Source organism: Sinohyriopsis cumingii, chromosome 13 (assembly GCF_028554795.1).
Source record: "Sinohyriopsis cumingii isolate HCF-2022 chromosome 13, ASM2855479v2, whole genome shotgun sequence".
NCBI classification, from domain to species: domain Eukaryota; kingdom Metazoa; phylum Mollusca; class Bivalvia; order Unionida; family Unionidae; genus Sinohyriopsis; species Sinohyriopsis cumingii.
This window is the reverse complement of record NC_142973.1, coordinates 33,986,552-34,003,220: the sequence shown is the minus strand read 5'-3', so window position 1 is coordinate 34,003,220 and position 16,669 is coordinate 33,986,552. Positions and strand designations below refer to the sequence as shown.

At 36.5% G+C, this 16,669-nt stretch overlaps 2 protein-coding genes across 2 annotated transcripts in view; one reads left to right on the top strand and one right to left on the bottom strand.

Moving 5' to 3' along the window:
- Positions 1-10,704: 10,704 nt before the first annotated feature.
- LOC149785178 (methylthioribulose-1-phosphate dehydratase-like) overlaps positions 10,705-16,669 on the bottom strand; it is a 49,998-nt gene continuing 44,033 nt past the window's right edge. Inside the window, exon 8 of the mRNA XM_089978977.1 lies at positions 10,705-11,666. Coding sequence (XP_089835103.1) covers positions 11,561-11,666 — 106 coding nt within the window. The 3' untranslated portion in view covers positions 10,705-11,560. The remainder of the gene's footprint in view (positions 11,667-16,669) is intronic.
- Positions 13,333-16,669, top strand: part of LOC149785179 (uncharacterized) — a 28,841-nt gene continuing 25,504 nt past the window's right edge. The window contains exon 1 of the mRNA XM_089978979.1: positions 13,333-13,648. The gene's annotated coding sequence lies outside the window, so the exon portion shown is untranslated. The remainder of the gene's footprint in view (positions 13,649-16,669) is intronic.

Sequence of the window (16,669 nt, the reverse complement as noted above, 5' to 3'; positions counted from 1 at the left end):
AACGGACGCAGGTAATACATATCGAACGCCGAAACAAATTTCTCATAACCAGCACGCCGTCGAGAAACAATATAATAAATAAGCGCAAGAAAATGAAATCCGCCACCACAAATTGCTAGATACACATGGAACAGCGAGAATGACACCTGACTGTAGGTATGTCTCAACATGCGTCCCATTGGCTTAAAGGACGGGACCTCTTTGACCATAATAACACCGAGTGGGTCAGGTCAATTTTGTATGTTTCGTTCTTTATCAATATTTTTCATTTATTAGTACAGTTTTCGCGTTCTGTGCACAGCATATCTGGTGTCGAGACAGGTACATAGCAGTGGGGTGAGTTATGGAATGCTCGCCGCGCACATCAAGACAGGTATTACATTTGTGATTGTTTGGACTGGTTGTTTAGCTCCTGGACGGCCAGCCGGTTCTTGGTCACTAACATTATCCATACATTGAGTCGAACAGGTGGGACACCGAACGGTTGAATTCAGCGTCGTTAATTGCGCTATCAGCTCTTTTTATTGCTTACATGTTTAGCATGTTAGCTCTTAGCGTCCTTATCAATTTGACCACGCAAAAACTTGTGCTCAACTGCTTTTTGCGAAGTCGCAGTTACATGGCGCCATTCTGCTAGATGTGCCATCGGAGCACTAAGCACTACAGATATCTATATCATCTATTAAATTTATAATATAATTTGGGTTTATGACATTTATATTTCAAATTCTTTAACTCAGTGGCTGTCTGTTACTATAATAAAGTACATCTTCAATACGTTTATAATTCTCATTCAAAGTCAAAGCAGATGCCTTGGTCTCGTGAATGTGTGTGAGAGAGAGAGAGAGAGAGAGAGAGAGAGAGAGGGAGAGAGAGAGAGTGAGAGAGTTGACGCATTTATAATCGTTTGTTGGAATAGCAGAGTGGAAAATATTTAATTTAAACAGTCAATACCCATCGGATTATGAGAATTTATTCAAGGACATGAATAATTCAATAATTCTGTCGGAGCATGTGAAACTTCGAAGGACTTTAGTGATATTTCACTTTCATTGGATAATCTTGAAATCAAACTTTTGGATTTAGAACTGGATTCTATAGTGGCACTAGCACGTTAGCAAATAAACACATTAGAACCTTCGTTCAGAATACCTTTGGATACTTTCTGGATTGATGCGAAATTGACAGAACGGTGTGCACCATTACGGTACAGGCAAGTGAAGTGGCACTGGTTAGGGCACGGTCATCGCTAAGCACACCACTGCAGGTACAGATGACCTCTGCAGACCAAAATGCTGCCGATTCGCTTGGAATAATTGTAATCTTTGCAGGCTTCAGAACACCCTGCGATTATTACGCATCTCTTTTCTACGTTTCGGATGATCGGTGCTGTGATACAGCACATACTCCTTGCTGCTGACGTTGATACAGATAAAACTGTTGTAGAAGCCTCGGCTCGCTTCTGCCCTGAGGGCAGGTATATTCAGGGCTGAAAAGTCTGCATAGATGATGTACTGCGCGTGCACCTGGTTTTATTGTTTGAAAGCCTAAGATAAACTTCAGATGTGTCCGGCTTTGGCATCTCAACACGCTGCGATGCATCCTCAACTCCATAGCAATCAGGCGTTTGGGCCTCAAGCAGATCGGAGCGATTGGAACCGTGAAGACAACGGCGGCAGACATGCTTCCTTTCATTGTGTTTGTTGTGCCGGCTGGCAAGGCGGCTCAGTTCCTTGATCCACATGAAGCGAGTTCTGGATTCAGGGGTTCCGCCAGAAATCAGCAACTCTAAAGTCAATCGTTCCATCGGCACTAGCTCGTGATCGCGGATCGGTAGTTGGTATCGCCGCTTTCCCACCTAAATACATCTATGGCGAGAGCCATGTTTCCGGGCCCAAACGTAATGACGGTGAGCGCACTGTAAAGTCATTGTCTTTAAAGTTTAGCTCGCCCAGGTACGTCCAAGTACATGCCTCTCTGGCAGGCGTTGCCGCTCTGTGGAGAATGTAGGGCAAGAAGAAGAGCCAGTCAAAACAGAGGCTGTCATCGTTTTCTATTTTACTTTTTTATATTGACGACCACACGTGCACATCGTAGGGGTTTTAATGTAGCCGCGGCTATGAAATGGACAGTAATGGAACAATTTAGATCGAGGGTAACTCAGCGCCCAAAAGTGCAGCCCGAGCCGTCACTCATATGTGATTGGATAATTCGGTTTATCTTAGCTAATACGCAGATAGCAGCACGAATTCCTGATCCCGCAGATTGTGAATACTGTCCGAACCAAAGAAAGGGTATGTTTCAATGCCAGCGTCCTGTAAGGGCTGATTTAACCTGGCCCATAATATCAGATGCACTGTCATGTTGCCCGTTTACCCGTGTTCGCGAGACAGCACTGCGAGCACGGCTGGCATTAAGAAATTAAAAAATGCTGAGATTGTATCAATTGTTATGGTGTTGTAAATATCTATATTTTTTGTAACTTTTGGTACATGACTATAAAAATATTGTATGTAATTTTGTTCATGACTGTAACTTGTAGTGATCCTCTATTAACAGTGGTTAGAGCGTCTGCCTCGGATACGGGATGTCGCGGGTTCAAACCCCGGCCGAGTCATACCAAAGGCTTACAAAAATGGTACCTACAGCTGCCTCGCTTGGTGCTCAACATTAAGAGGTTAGTGTCAGGATTGGTCAGCCTGGTGTCAGGATAATTAGATTGGGTGGGACATCATGCTACATGTCTGAGGCATGATGCCCCAGTGCTAGACATAACTATAAGCTGTCACACTGCAGACATCGTGGCGATATGACTAATACATTGTTAAAACTACTTTAAAAATCTAAATCACACACACACACACTATAAACAAAATAAGACGTAGTTAATTTTTGTGTCCATGTGTATAGATTTTATTTTTTTATAAATATTAATCTATAACTAGTTGTATTCAGTCTATATACTGGATATACTGAGTTTGTAGTAATTTTTCACTGGCAGGTCGGTTCGTAAGAAAATTGGGTACTTTATTTTGTATTGCTGTAAGTTCAAAAAAAAGCAGCATAATAACGACAGTGCTGTTCCAAATGTACTTGTTCATGAAGTCAAGGTCATGATCATGTATTATAAACAATACATTTGTTGGATCAAACAAACTCCAGTCGGATTTTTTTATGGAGAATTATGAACCATTCATGTCGAAAGGTTCTATATCACTCATGAGTGATGGTCCCAATCCTATTCATATTAATATTTTAAGGAATACATGAGCTTCTTAGAAATGTTTCTCAGGTACTTTGCCTTTGTTGTGACAATTCTTCTAATTAGACTAGTCTTGTTCAGAGAGTAGAGCGCGGATTTATTCAAATTCCACTCCATAATGGTAATTTGTCATCAGACTTATTCTCAGGACGAGCGACCATTGGCGCTGTGAATTACTTGCCCATTAAGGGTTTACATTTATTGTTAGGCAATGACTTAGCTGGAGATAAAGTTGTGGTTAACCTACTTGCAATTGACAAACCTTGTTTAGATCAGAACGTCGATTGTTTTGAAAATAAAATCCCTGATTTATACCTTGCGTGTGCAGTTACTAGAGCTATGGCAAAAAGGGCTACAGAGAATGAAGTTGATCAGGAAACTATTCCTTTGTCTTACACATTTATTGACCAGGCTTTTAATAAGATCGCTTTTGCTCCAAGTATTGATCAATAAAAATGTATTAATCACAGTGATCCTCATTTCACCACTCATTCTTTCATTTTTAATCAAGATGACAAAAGAAAATCATTTGTCACTTGATAAAGTTCTGGCTCTCTTCTCCATACCTAAAAGTTTGCCTCAGGCTATGTATTTGGGTCTTTAATAAATTATAAAGAAAGCTATTTAAATTATACCATTATTACTATTGGGAGGTGAAAACAAAAACAGCTTTGCCATATAGATATCTTAAAGGAAGATACTGATAAAGATAACCCAGTTAATCATTAGGTCAAATTAGTTATACCTGTCCCAGACAGTGGATATTTGAACGATGGCGTGCAAAAGGATTGTAGTGACTTTGGCTTAACCAGTCTTCGAAAATCTGGACCAGAAACATTGACAACTACATCCATAGGAAAAAAGAATTAAAGCAGCTAATATGTGAATGTGAGCTACTTGCTTCCAGAGTTCCACCCCGAACAAGTAAATTCTACCATTATGTTGAAATTGTAGATTCCACACCTCTAAAACAGCATCCTAATAGGATGAATCTGCTCAAGCAGGAACGTTTGAAAAGGAATTTAATATTTGTTGGAGAATGATTTTTTTTAACCAATCAGAATTAATTGGAGTTCAACGTGTATTATAGTGCCGAATCCAGATAATACTTTCCGCATGTGCATTGACTACAGAAAAGTGAACTGTGTCACCAAAACCGATTTATTTCCAATACCAAAAATTGATAACTGTAATTAGAAAATTGGATGCAAATATGTCACCAAGATCGACTTGTTAAAAGGCTTCTGGAAGATTCCACTTATGGATGGAGCGAAAGAAATTTCGGCCTTTGCAACTCCAGATAGATTCTACCAATATAAAGCAATGCCATTTGGTATGAAAACTTCTCCCTTAACAATGCAGCATTTAATGTCCATAGTGACATCTGGTGTTGGTAGCTCTGATTCGTACATCAATAATGTCATTATATACAGTACACATGGAAAGATCACCTAGAAACAATCTGGAAATTCTTTGTTCCAGTGAATGAGGCAAAGCTGACAATTAATTTAAGTAATAGAGAGCTTTTGTCACATTTTTAGTATATACTGTGGAACATAGTGAAACTGAACCTGTAGAAGTTAAGGTCAAGCTATCTCTCATTTCCTAGAGAAAAAAGTTCATCCAATTTTGTATCCATTAGATATTCCTAAAGAGGCATATATGCAATGGAAAAGTGCTGTCCTGGAGACCTTTGAAAAAATTTTGCTTTCTTTTTTTAATTTGAGTTGACATGTTCAGATTTATGCTTTGAAATAACGCAATAATCTTCTCTGACAACAGCCTCAAACTGTGGTGATTGAAAAATCACAGAGAAATAGCATTATCTACCTTCATGAAAGTACTGAATCTCCATCGGAACTGCCTCTGTTATTTCTGCGAGACGAAATTATTACTCAAGAAATAAACACAATCTGCTCAGACCACAGGATTACTTGTTTACCATTGGACTGAATGCAGGATTGAGCAAGAAGTTATGAAGAAAAAAGAAACTAGTTCGACAATTCGTAAATTATATTCTTTGTCAATCCTGGTTTCATGCCACATTCAAGTTGCATTTGAGGTATAATCCAGCTGTATGACTTACTGCGTGCATTAGTCTGGATCCCTGCTTCGTATGCTGTCTGTCACATACTCCAAATCGGAACATCCACGACCTTTTCCATCAATCTCAGACATAATTCATCGCCAGTGATAATGAAATTCTGTGTAAGGGCCAACCATTATCTTGTGGGGGGGGGGGCTTGGAGTTGCTTTCCAGTTGAAATATTTTTATTTCTTTTGTTTAATTCAAGATCATTTTTCAAGTATTATAATGATAACATCATTTTGTACTTGAAAAAAATCAGAACAAGAATATTTTTTCAAGCTATTTGAGAGCCGGAAAATAAAAAAAGCATGTTCCCTCACATAAAAAAGTTGGTCCCATAGAATACATGCCCTTCTTGGTCATTTACACCATGTATTTTGACCATATGAATTCAAATGAGCCCAGTAAAAAATATACATTGTAATTAAATTTAAGAAAGAGTGTCATGTTGCAATTACAAATAATGAAAATATACATCAATAAATGCAACGTAAGCAAGAAATAAGCAAAGTTGAAAACATTTAAAAACTGTTTTGAAACAGCTCCAATAAATGTACATGAGAGGATATACACAAGTGTCTTCACAACAGTGTTTATCTATTCAAATAATAGATGTCATGATCACTGAGGCTACCGATGAGTAAAAAAAAAATTCTATTCAAATCCATCAATATAATCTTCTACTATACTTTCTTTTGTACGTAAGAAAAATAAATATGAAATAATGAAATTTCAAAGTGGTCTTATCCAAATAAGCCAGTCAAGACATTGCACAATAGGAAACAGCATCACATATTACAACTGCACCAAAAAAATTCTTGCATTCATGAAATGAACAGAAATATATTGATCCCTGGCAAGGATTACTATTACTCCATGCAGAGGCATCAGTGTGCACATAAAGCCGATGGTCTGCAATGTCACTGTGTTGCCAACCCTACTGTTTGCATGCAAAACCTGGATGGTATCAGATGCCATGTCAAGGAAGTGATCCATTATCACATAGGCTACCTGTAGAAAATGAGGAGGATTAGATGCCATGTCAAGGAATTAATCCATTCTCACATGGGCTACCTGTAGAAAATGAGGAGGATTAGATGCCATGTCAAGGAAGTGATCCATTATCACATGGGCTACCTGATGAAAATGATGAGGATTAGATGCCCTGTCAAGAAAGTGATCCATTATCACATGGGCTACCTTTAGAAAATGATGAGGATTAGATGCCATGTCAAGGAAGTGATCCATTATCACATGGGCTACCTGTAGAAAATGAGGAGGATTAGATGCCCTGTCAAGGAAGTGATCCATTATCATATGGGCTACCTGTAGAAAATGATGAGGATTAGATGCCATGTCAAGGAAGTGATCCATTATCACATGGGCTACCTGTAGAAAATGAGGAGAATTAGATGGCAGGTCAAGGAAGTGATCCATTATCATATGGGCTACCTGTAGAAAATGATGAGGATTAGATGCCATGTCAAGGAAGTGATCCATTATCACATGGGCTACCTGTAGAAAATGAGGAGGATTAGATGGCAGGTCAAGGAAGTGATCCATTATCACATGGGCTACCTGTAGAAAATGAGGAGGATTAGATGCCCTGTCAAGGAAGTGATCCATTATCACATGCGCTACCTGTAGAAAATGAGGAGGATTAGATGGCAGGTCAGGGTCCCAGACACTGAGGGTCTCACATCCAAGCAGTTCTAAATGAAAAACAGATGAAATAGGCAGGTCATGTCATCAGGATGTCAGAAGAGAGACCACAAAACATTTTCCTTGATGAGCTTAAGGAGGAAAAGTGATCTCAGGGTGGTCTAAGAAATTCTTTGAAGATTCCATCAAGTCATCCTTGAAATACCTGCATATATATATATATATATATATATATATATATATATATATATATATATATATATATATATATATATATATATATACACACACACACACACACAAAGAGGAGAGAGAGAGAGGTGTGTGTGTGTGGTAAGAGACAGAGAGATGATACAATAAATCCTGGTTTGTCATGTACTAAGTGCAAAATCTTAATCTATGCCAGTTCAGTGTGAAATGTAGGTTGCAGTGACCTTTATTTTGCTGTAAGGGTATGATACTAATACTAATGTAAACAACTTTCAAGTTTGATGATTCAAGCACAAGCACAGTTGGAGAAACTAACAACAAAGTTTAACCAAAGTCAGTGAAGCATAAAAATGGTCACAGTAACCTAGTTTGGCAATGTGGGTATAGTACTTTATCAAGCTGCATCTTATATTCTGTCACCAGGTATAGCATTATGTACACACTCTGCAAAACGTCTGAGCTTGTACAACTTATATCCATGTATTTACAACGTTAGGCCCTTGAACCCTCTTCAGCTGGATAACTGCCATAAAACCCACTCTAAGCTGTTGCTTGGGACCGAGGAAATAGGAACAGTTTGATTTTGTATATATTTATACGCTTTTATGGGTACCAATGTCATGGGTAATATTATAGCTTTCCACTAACTGGAATAAGTTAACTAATAAAAATGTAGATAACACATAAGTAATATAAAGACAGGCTCCATTGCTTACATGGCATGGTGTCTTTTGATAATGTAAAACATAACAAATTTTAAGATATTTCAATGGTTAAAGAGACATGAAGAAAACAAAACTATTTCTTTTTCATGGACACCTGATTTAGACAGACACTTATTTATAATGGACATAATTTTATGGTATAGCACAAGGGAGATAAATTGCAATAACACCAGCCTAGGTGTCAGAATGCAAAATCTGTTGCACATAAACACCTATTTGTGTGTGTGTATATATATATATATATATATATATATATATATATATATATATATATATATATATATATATATATATACACACACATATATACACACACACATGATACACATGTTTATATACACACATGTGTATATAATGTATGTATATTATGTATGCTGTATCAATGATATACCAGAAAATGTATAAATTTTCCATGAAAAGGAAACAGGGCTTGCTGAGTTTCCTTTTAATGAAAAATGTATATGATCATTGCTATCTCACCTCTGTCCATGTGGGTTCAAGTCTTGTTCTTGTTCAAAGTGGGTATGTGAGAAAGCTTGCTAGTAGCTTCCTTTGGGTTGGTAGTTCACTGTGGGGTTTTCCTGGGTTATTCCAATACCAAATTCCAATTCCAGTAGTAAATACTGTCTGTCATGTACAGCCTATTTACATACTGAAAATGGCACAAAGCCATAACAATGATGGATTATGCAATTGCTCAGATTACAAGACAGCTTTTGTGAGAGACCTTTGATGATTAGGGAATGAACAGAAGCTTCCTGTACTGTTGTTAGTAGCACATAAACCATAAGGGATATCACAAGTTCAGCGTATATCTATGCAAAATTAATTTTTGTTACCAATGGAGATAGATGTAATTCAATATCTTAAAATAACAATTAGCAGATTGTTTTTATTTATATTGAAAACAAAGAAAATTATTTTTAAATAACCTTACATTAAATGGGCTATGATACAATAAAAGCTTCTTTTTGTTGTTGTTTGACTGTTAAGTCTGAAGATGACCATGACATCACTAATTGGTATGGTTTCTGTGGTACATGAATGACTAATCAGTCAATTTGCACTCTTGAAATGTATGTGGCATACTTGACAGTAAATACAGCTTGGGTTTGCTTGATCAATAGAGGATGTGCTGCAGTTCTGAGATTTCTGCTGCTCACACTTCTGCTCTGCAGTTCTGAGATTTCTGCTGCTCACACTTCTGCTCTGCCTCTCTTCCATTCAAAATCTGTATGAATGAGACTCCACCTGGCGGAACAATCCTGTGTGAGATCTTCCCAAGACTCAGGGTCAATGTTGAAGTGTTTCAGGGAGGCACTCTTTGAAGCTTTCTTCTGACCACCCCCAGAGTGCTTTCCCTCCTTCCTTCAGCTAGCCACTGAAGATCTTCTTTGGTAGTCACTCTTCAGACATCAGGGTGGTGTGGCCTGCCCATTTCACCTGTGATTTCATTAGCACAGTGTGGATGCTTTAGATATTGAAATAGTCCTGTCATACTGGCAGTAATACAATGGTAATTCTGTCCTTTGATCCTTTTCCCCTGAGACATCTTCACCCATGACAGTATACCTGGACTTAGTTGTTTCAAGGAAAAAATCATTGATTCACATGACTTTGCCTTTATCTCAACAATACCTTTGCCTTGCTCATCAAACAAAAGAAATATTTAATTTGCATACCTGGAGTGGTCACTGCTGATACTCTTCAAAGACTGCTAGTCTAAGAAATTTAAATTCATACTCTACAGAGATTCAAATTAAGGTCATGGAAAGTGCTATCCCTGGATTGTACAGGAGAATGATTGATAATGCAAGGCAGAATTAATACAAATAATTTCTATCATACAGGTTACAGAATTTTTAATTTGTACTTTAATGAGATTCTAACCCAGTCTACTACAAATTAAATTTTCTCTAACATGTATGATAGTATTTGTGGATATTAGTCATTACTGAACTCATATGAGATCTTAATGATATACACCTACATTCAATGTTTGAACAAAACTGGATCAGTAATATAGGTTCAAGACTGATAACAAGCAGCTGCTGATGTATGGATGATACATGACAGACAATGCACAACACATAATGGATGCCAGGGCTCCAAGTGACTGAGTGGTCACAAGCGCTCACCATTACAGATCATTGCCATCTCAACTCTGTCTACATGGGTTCGAGTTTCAGGTTTAGCCAATGTGGGTATGTGAGAAAGCATGCCAGTATCTTATCATGGTTTGGTGGTTCTTTCTGGGGTTTCCTAGTGACTTCTTCCACCATGTATAATGGCCACCATGTATAGCCTATCTTGTGCTGAAAAATGGCATCAAACCCTAAGACAACAACAATATAATGGATGCAGCACTATGCCTTAAACTCAACTGTTCTTATTGCATGGGAAGCTTAAGTCAATAAAAACATTTTGTAACAAGGTCAAATGTGACAGTATTAAAAGTCAATTATAGCATTAAAAAATTTACTCCCTCTGTATATTTGAACAAGGACAGTAACAAACACCAGCAGTACAAGCATCCCTAGTAAATTACGACAAAAGTGTTTTACAAGTTCAGCAAGAAATGATTCAGTTTTGTGTCTTACTGCACAGCAATATATGAAGCAGCAGGTTAAAGTATTTTACCCAGGAATATAATATCACAGTAGCTGATCTAGGCTGGTTTGATCGTAGGATTCAAACCAAGAAAAATTAAATACCTTTCAAAATAACGAGTGGATGTTAATCAATAAAAAAAACACTTTCATGATACTGAGGGGAAACTGACCTGTTTTCACCAACAGTATTTAATTTATTAATATAATACACAGCTATTTCAGACAACTTTAGTACAAATAATATACATGTACATAAAGTGAAATCCAATTATAACATGCTTTGTTATAAATAAATTCAGATAGAACATGATTATGGCATGGCTACTGATATTTTCATAATGATTTCAGAAATTTCCTTAAGTACAGCAAACAAGAATTTGATGTAAGAATTTGTAAAGATGTACTTTGTTCTTGAAGAAAAATCTTATCATTGTGTCTTTCCTTATATGAATCAAGCTACTAAAATTTTCTATTTGTGCATGTTTTTCTGTAGTCTGCACACTGCACACCCCATTAATGATCATCAATTTCAAGCTGTGCAATTTTAAGCAATATAAAAATGTCTTCATTTTTGCATGGAAACATTCATTAATTTGACAAAATACATAATTTGAAGCATTATACATAGTCTAAATTTGTACAAATTTAACGCCCTAAAATTATTGTCAAATTTCCAAACTTCTTGTAACTGAAGTATTAATGCATCATTAATCACACTGACACAGAACAGAGAAACAAATCCATACACACTGAAGGATTTTGCCTTTAAAATATATAATTTAAAAATATTTGTTTATTTAGTAGATATAAGAAAATATTTCACTTATGAAGTTGGAAACAGCCACTTGTGACAATACAATGCCTCCACTTCACTCGTGAAATATTTCCTTATATCTACTCAAAAAATGTTGATATCCTCTATATATATGGTATGTGAAGGGTATAGACATGAAAATTATGAAACTTTAATTCTTTTATTCAGCTGTGAAACTTTGTCTTTTTATTGAAGGTAGGCATCTTTTGGGTGTGTGGGTACTTTTTCTGGATCCAGTCCTATTTTGTGCATTTGTACTGCTATATCAAAAAGGTAATCATAGCATTCACACCTGGAAAGAAAGAAAAAAAAAAACCTGAGCTAAATGAAATACATTTTTAAAGAGGTTATTACAGCCATTGTGGTAGTATCGATAAAGCAGGTAGTTAAACTCTGTTCTGATAATAGTAAATCAACAGACCAGAATAACAAGGAGTCAAAAGTCAGTATAGCTCTCATACCATATTAGTATATTTAACCTTACTGGTATAAGCGAATACTAAAAAACAAAAAATTACTGCACACAATGATCTTAAAACAACAATTTAGATTGACAAAAATACAAATTGACTTAATTACAAGTAATGTCCTTGGTTTTCTGATGGCAAAGTTTTCTCTCGTACATAAAAAAAGTTAAGTGTAAAATCCCACCCCATGAAAATTTATTTTCTTACTTTATTCTACAAGTTCTAATAATGCATCTATCATGCAGAAGCCATAGGTTAATCAACTATTGTATAACATAGATTCCATAGCATCACTGTGTAATCCAATACATTTCTTTTGTAGTTACTGACTGTTCTTGTAAAAAGTTACGTTCCTTAGCTGTGATCAATTGGCTACATGCATGTAAGATAACTATAAGTGGTGAGTGTTTATTATGACAGGTGTCAACATTACTGTATCTAATGTCATTTATGATTCTATCTTACAAAAATTATGCAGTTTAGATTGCAATAAGAAGTGAAACAATATACAGTAATGTAAATCAATGATATATTATTTGCATAATAGTGTTTTCTTTTCTTGCTTTATCTACTTTTATCTACTTTACTATTCCTACTCTTAAAAAAATTATGTTGAAAATTGATTGCACACTGCATGAACAGCCATATTCAACCAAATTCAGACAGAGTCTCTGTGGCATGCAGTTTGGTATAAATTATCAACCGAATTCAGACAGAGTCTCTGTGGCATGCAGGTTGGTATTTATCAACCAAATTCAGACAGTCTCTGTGGCATGCAGCTTAGTATTTATCAACCGAATTCAGACAGAGTGTCTGTGGCATGCAGGTTGGTATTTATCAACCGAATTCAGACAGAGTGTCTGTGGCATGCAGGTTGGTATTTATCAACCGAATTCAGACAGAGTCTCTGTGGCATGCAGCTTGGTATTTATCAACCGAATTCAGATAGAGTCTCTGTGGTATGGAGCTAGGTATTTATCAACTGAATTCAGACAGAGTCTCTGTGGCATGGAGCTAGGTATTTATCAACCGAATTCAGACAGAGTCTCTGTGGCATGGAGCTAGGTATTTATCAACCGAATTCAGACAGAGTCTCTGTGGCATGGAGCTAGGTATTTATCAACCGAATTCAGACAGAGTTTCTGTGGCATGCAGGTTGGTATTTATCAACTGAATTCAGACAGAGTCTCTGTGGCATGGAGCTATGGCATGGAGCTAGGTATTTATGAAGATAGAAATAACATGGACTAAAGAGACAGCTAATGTGTAAGAAAGAGCAAGCTTCATTCAAGTTATGCAGATAAGCCAAGGAAACAGGTAAAGGTTTTATTGTTATTTACCTAAATTTAGTACTCTTATTCTTCAAATGAATATCCTATTTTTCCCCGATGTTTTTCTTATTTTTCTGTGTAGAAAATAAATTCCACTTTATTCCTAATTTTTCACAAAAGGTTTATGGAAAGGGAAGCAGCCACAAAACCTCACCGACTAACTAACTCCGAGGATTAAATCAATCCCCAAAAATAGATCTAACATGTGTTTTGCTCACTTACTGGAATGGTGAAAGCACCTACAAAGTGAAGAGCTCACAGCATAACTACAAGGAGCTTTCTTGGTATGTACAATCATGTACATGTGACATCATATTTCACATTATTTATGTACACTTACTATGAAAAGCTTATACCTTACAAACGTACCTCAAAATAATCTTTTAAGCGCCCAGCGCAAGTGTTAAGCAGGATTTAATTTTCACTATAACATATAGTTTCAAATTTATGCATTCTTATGCGGCAACATTACACTGGTAAGGAATATCATGTTACTCATTTTTTTCTGTCTACCTATCTGTCAGTTATATAACACGTTGGTTAAGTGTTGCATTTGGGTCGGTGTTCATACAATGCAGTGCAGCATGTTTGCATTTGGGTGTTTTCAGGCAATGCAGTGCAGCATGTTTGTATCTGGGTCAGTTTGTAAGAATTTCCATGGGGAATGTCCTCAAGTCTGCAAAGGGATGGGGGGGGGTCAATGCTGAAAATGATAACATTTGGTGCACATAAAATCCTCTATAAAAAATATAAACAAATCAATTTGAGTAAAAATTCAGAGATGAAAAACATGTTTTATTGACCTTCAATATTTTACTTTTCACCTTAAGACTGATTTTGATAGTTTGCTCAACTCAAGCACAAGAAAACCATTCACATATTTAATAAAATTATACACTTTCAATAAAATGTAAAACTATTAAATGATAAGTATTCTACATTTATGCAAAGCTCTAACTTTCGATTGCATTAAAAATTAGACATATATCACTTATCATTTTAAATCATTCTGTAAACTCAACAGAGATTTTAATGGAACCAAATTTTGTATTTGTACACACATATATCTTCTTTGTTAAGCACAAAATACAAAATATATGTGCTTATTATATGTTGAGTCCATCTGCAAGACATGGACCCTGCAAATGCAACAACATAAACCCTTATATCCCATCCCATAATGTGCTGGTAGATTGGGTTATATGTTCTTCGTTCTACTGATTCCTCGAGACCCAGATCTGACAGCATATTGTGCAATTACAGATCTGGGTCTATGCAATGGGACTAGGCTTACAAGTGAGTACACTGTATGTGTGGTACCATTAAGTTGTTTTCTTGAAAATTAATAGATCTGAATAGGATTTCTCTCACAAGTAAAACCCTTTAAATAACATAAGAATTTCAAGTTATTTATAAGAAATGAATACATTTGCCTATTTCCCCATGATAATAATGATGACAATTTCAGATATAATTGGCACTATTCAGTCTTTCAATACACAAAGTAAACACTCTTAGAACAGGTAAACACACTGGTATGAGCATTGACCTTGACAATGACCATTTATTCATTGTTACCATAACAAGCTTGTCACTACTTGAACCTTTAGTTAAAATACCAGTACTTGGGTCACACAAGAGTTCCTTCAAAAAATAAGCCAGTATGTACATCAAAATCATTTCTTGTCATATAAACTGAATACTGATTTTCTAGCACATTTACAAAAGTTAAATATCTTCTGAGCAAAACCGATTTTCTATATTGGCAAGAATAGTTAGCAAAAATAAATGCCTAATGAAAAAATAAGGTTAATTTTTCTACATTTGTAGATTTATTTTTTTAATTTTCCACCGGAGGAATATTTAAACTGAAGTCTTCATTTTTGGCTAACAATTTACTATTAATTCACTATTTTCATGGGGTACCAAGTTTTCTAGATTTACTGTGGTTGACAAATTGCTATCTGGTCAGCGCCAATGAACAAAAATCTAACTGTGCAAAGGAAACCATGGTAACTCAGCTGATAGAATGTTGGACCTGTAAACCAAAAGCTGCATGTTCAATACATGCCCAGGCCAACTACCTTCATGTGTCCTTAGAAAATGCAATTAGCTACCATTTCTTCAGCATGGTATAGCCAAATAAAGTGCTAAAAGCACCAATAAAAACAAGAGCCTCATGAAGGGATTAATGCTCTACTGCTTGAAAAGAATTTCCAGTCATTCAGGACAGGAATAGTTCTTCCTGATTGGCACAAATTTCCTTTACGACATATTGGGTATCATTAGAGGACTTCCAGTGAGACCCTGATGTTGATATGACCATTCGTTTAGAGTAATTAGTCTCAAGATTTACAAGATGTTCATTGTGCCAGACATATTTTAGGTCAGATCAGCCTCATTTTTATTCAGGATCAACTAGATATAAAATTAGTCTTCTAGTGAAAACCCCATGTTGATATGACTTTCCATTTAGGAAGAATAGCAATAACAAGATCTTTAAGATGGTTGCCTTAATGGCCCTGATGGATGTCAGATCAGAACCATTTTCATTCTGTTACAACTTGACTTCACAGAAAGTCTTCAGGTAAACCCAATGTTGATATGACTTTCCATTTAAGATGAGTTGCAATAAGATTTTCAAGATGGCCACTACAGTAGCCATATTGGAAATCAGATCAGCACAGTTTTTATCAAAGACCAACTAGACATATACAAGGTCTTCAGTGAAACACCACACTGATATGTCTTTTCATTTAGAAGGAGTAGAAAAAGCAAGATTTTCAAGATGGCTGCTGTTGTGGCCATGACAGATCTCAGATTGGCACCATTTCCATTTAGGCCCAACTCGACATCATAAGAAGTCTTTCACTGAAACTCCCAGTTTGATATGACTGCTCATTCAAACTAGAGCATCGATGACAATGTGTGTGTGGGTGTGGGTGTAGATTTTTAATGTAGCTTTAAATAAAATTCAGTCATATCGCTATGATATCTGGAGTGTGACAGTTTATAATGATGTCTAGCACTGAGGCATCATACCGCAGACATGTAGCATGATGTCCCACCCAGTCACATTATCCTGACACCAGGCCAACCAGTCCTAACATTAACCTCTTAATGCTGAGCACCAAGGAAGGCAGCTGTTAGTACCATTTTTTAAGTCTTTGGTATGACATGGCCCAGGTTCAAACCTTCGACCCCCCGCATCCAAGGCAGACATTCTAACCACTAGGCCACCGGAGCGGTCATTGATCACAATATTTTCAAGATGGCCACTGTCTATGCCATATTGATATGTGGGTGGTACCATTTTCATTAAAGACCATAAAAACATTGCAAGAAGTCTTCTGGTGAAAACCCAATGATGATTTTTACCTACCAGAGTGAGGAGCTGCAATAAGAGTTTTCATGATGTCTCTGTGGCAGTCAGATTGGATATCAGATCAGCACAATTTTTATTTAAGACCAGCTTGACACCATTATGGGTCTTCTGG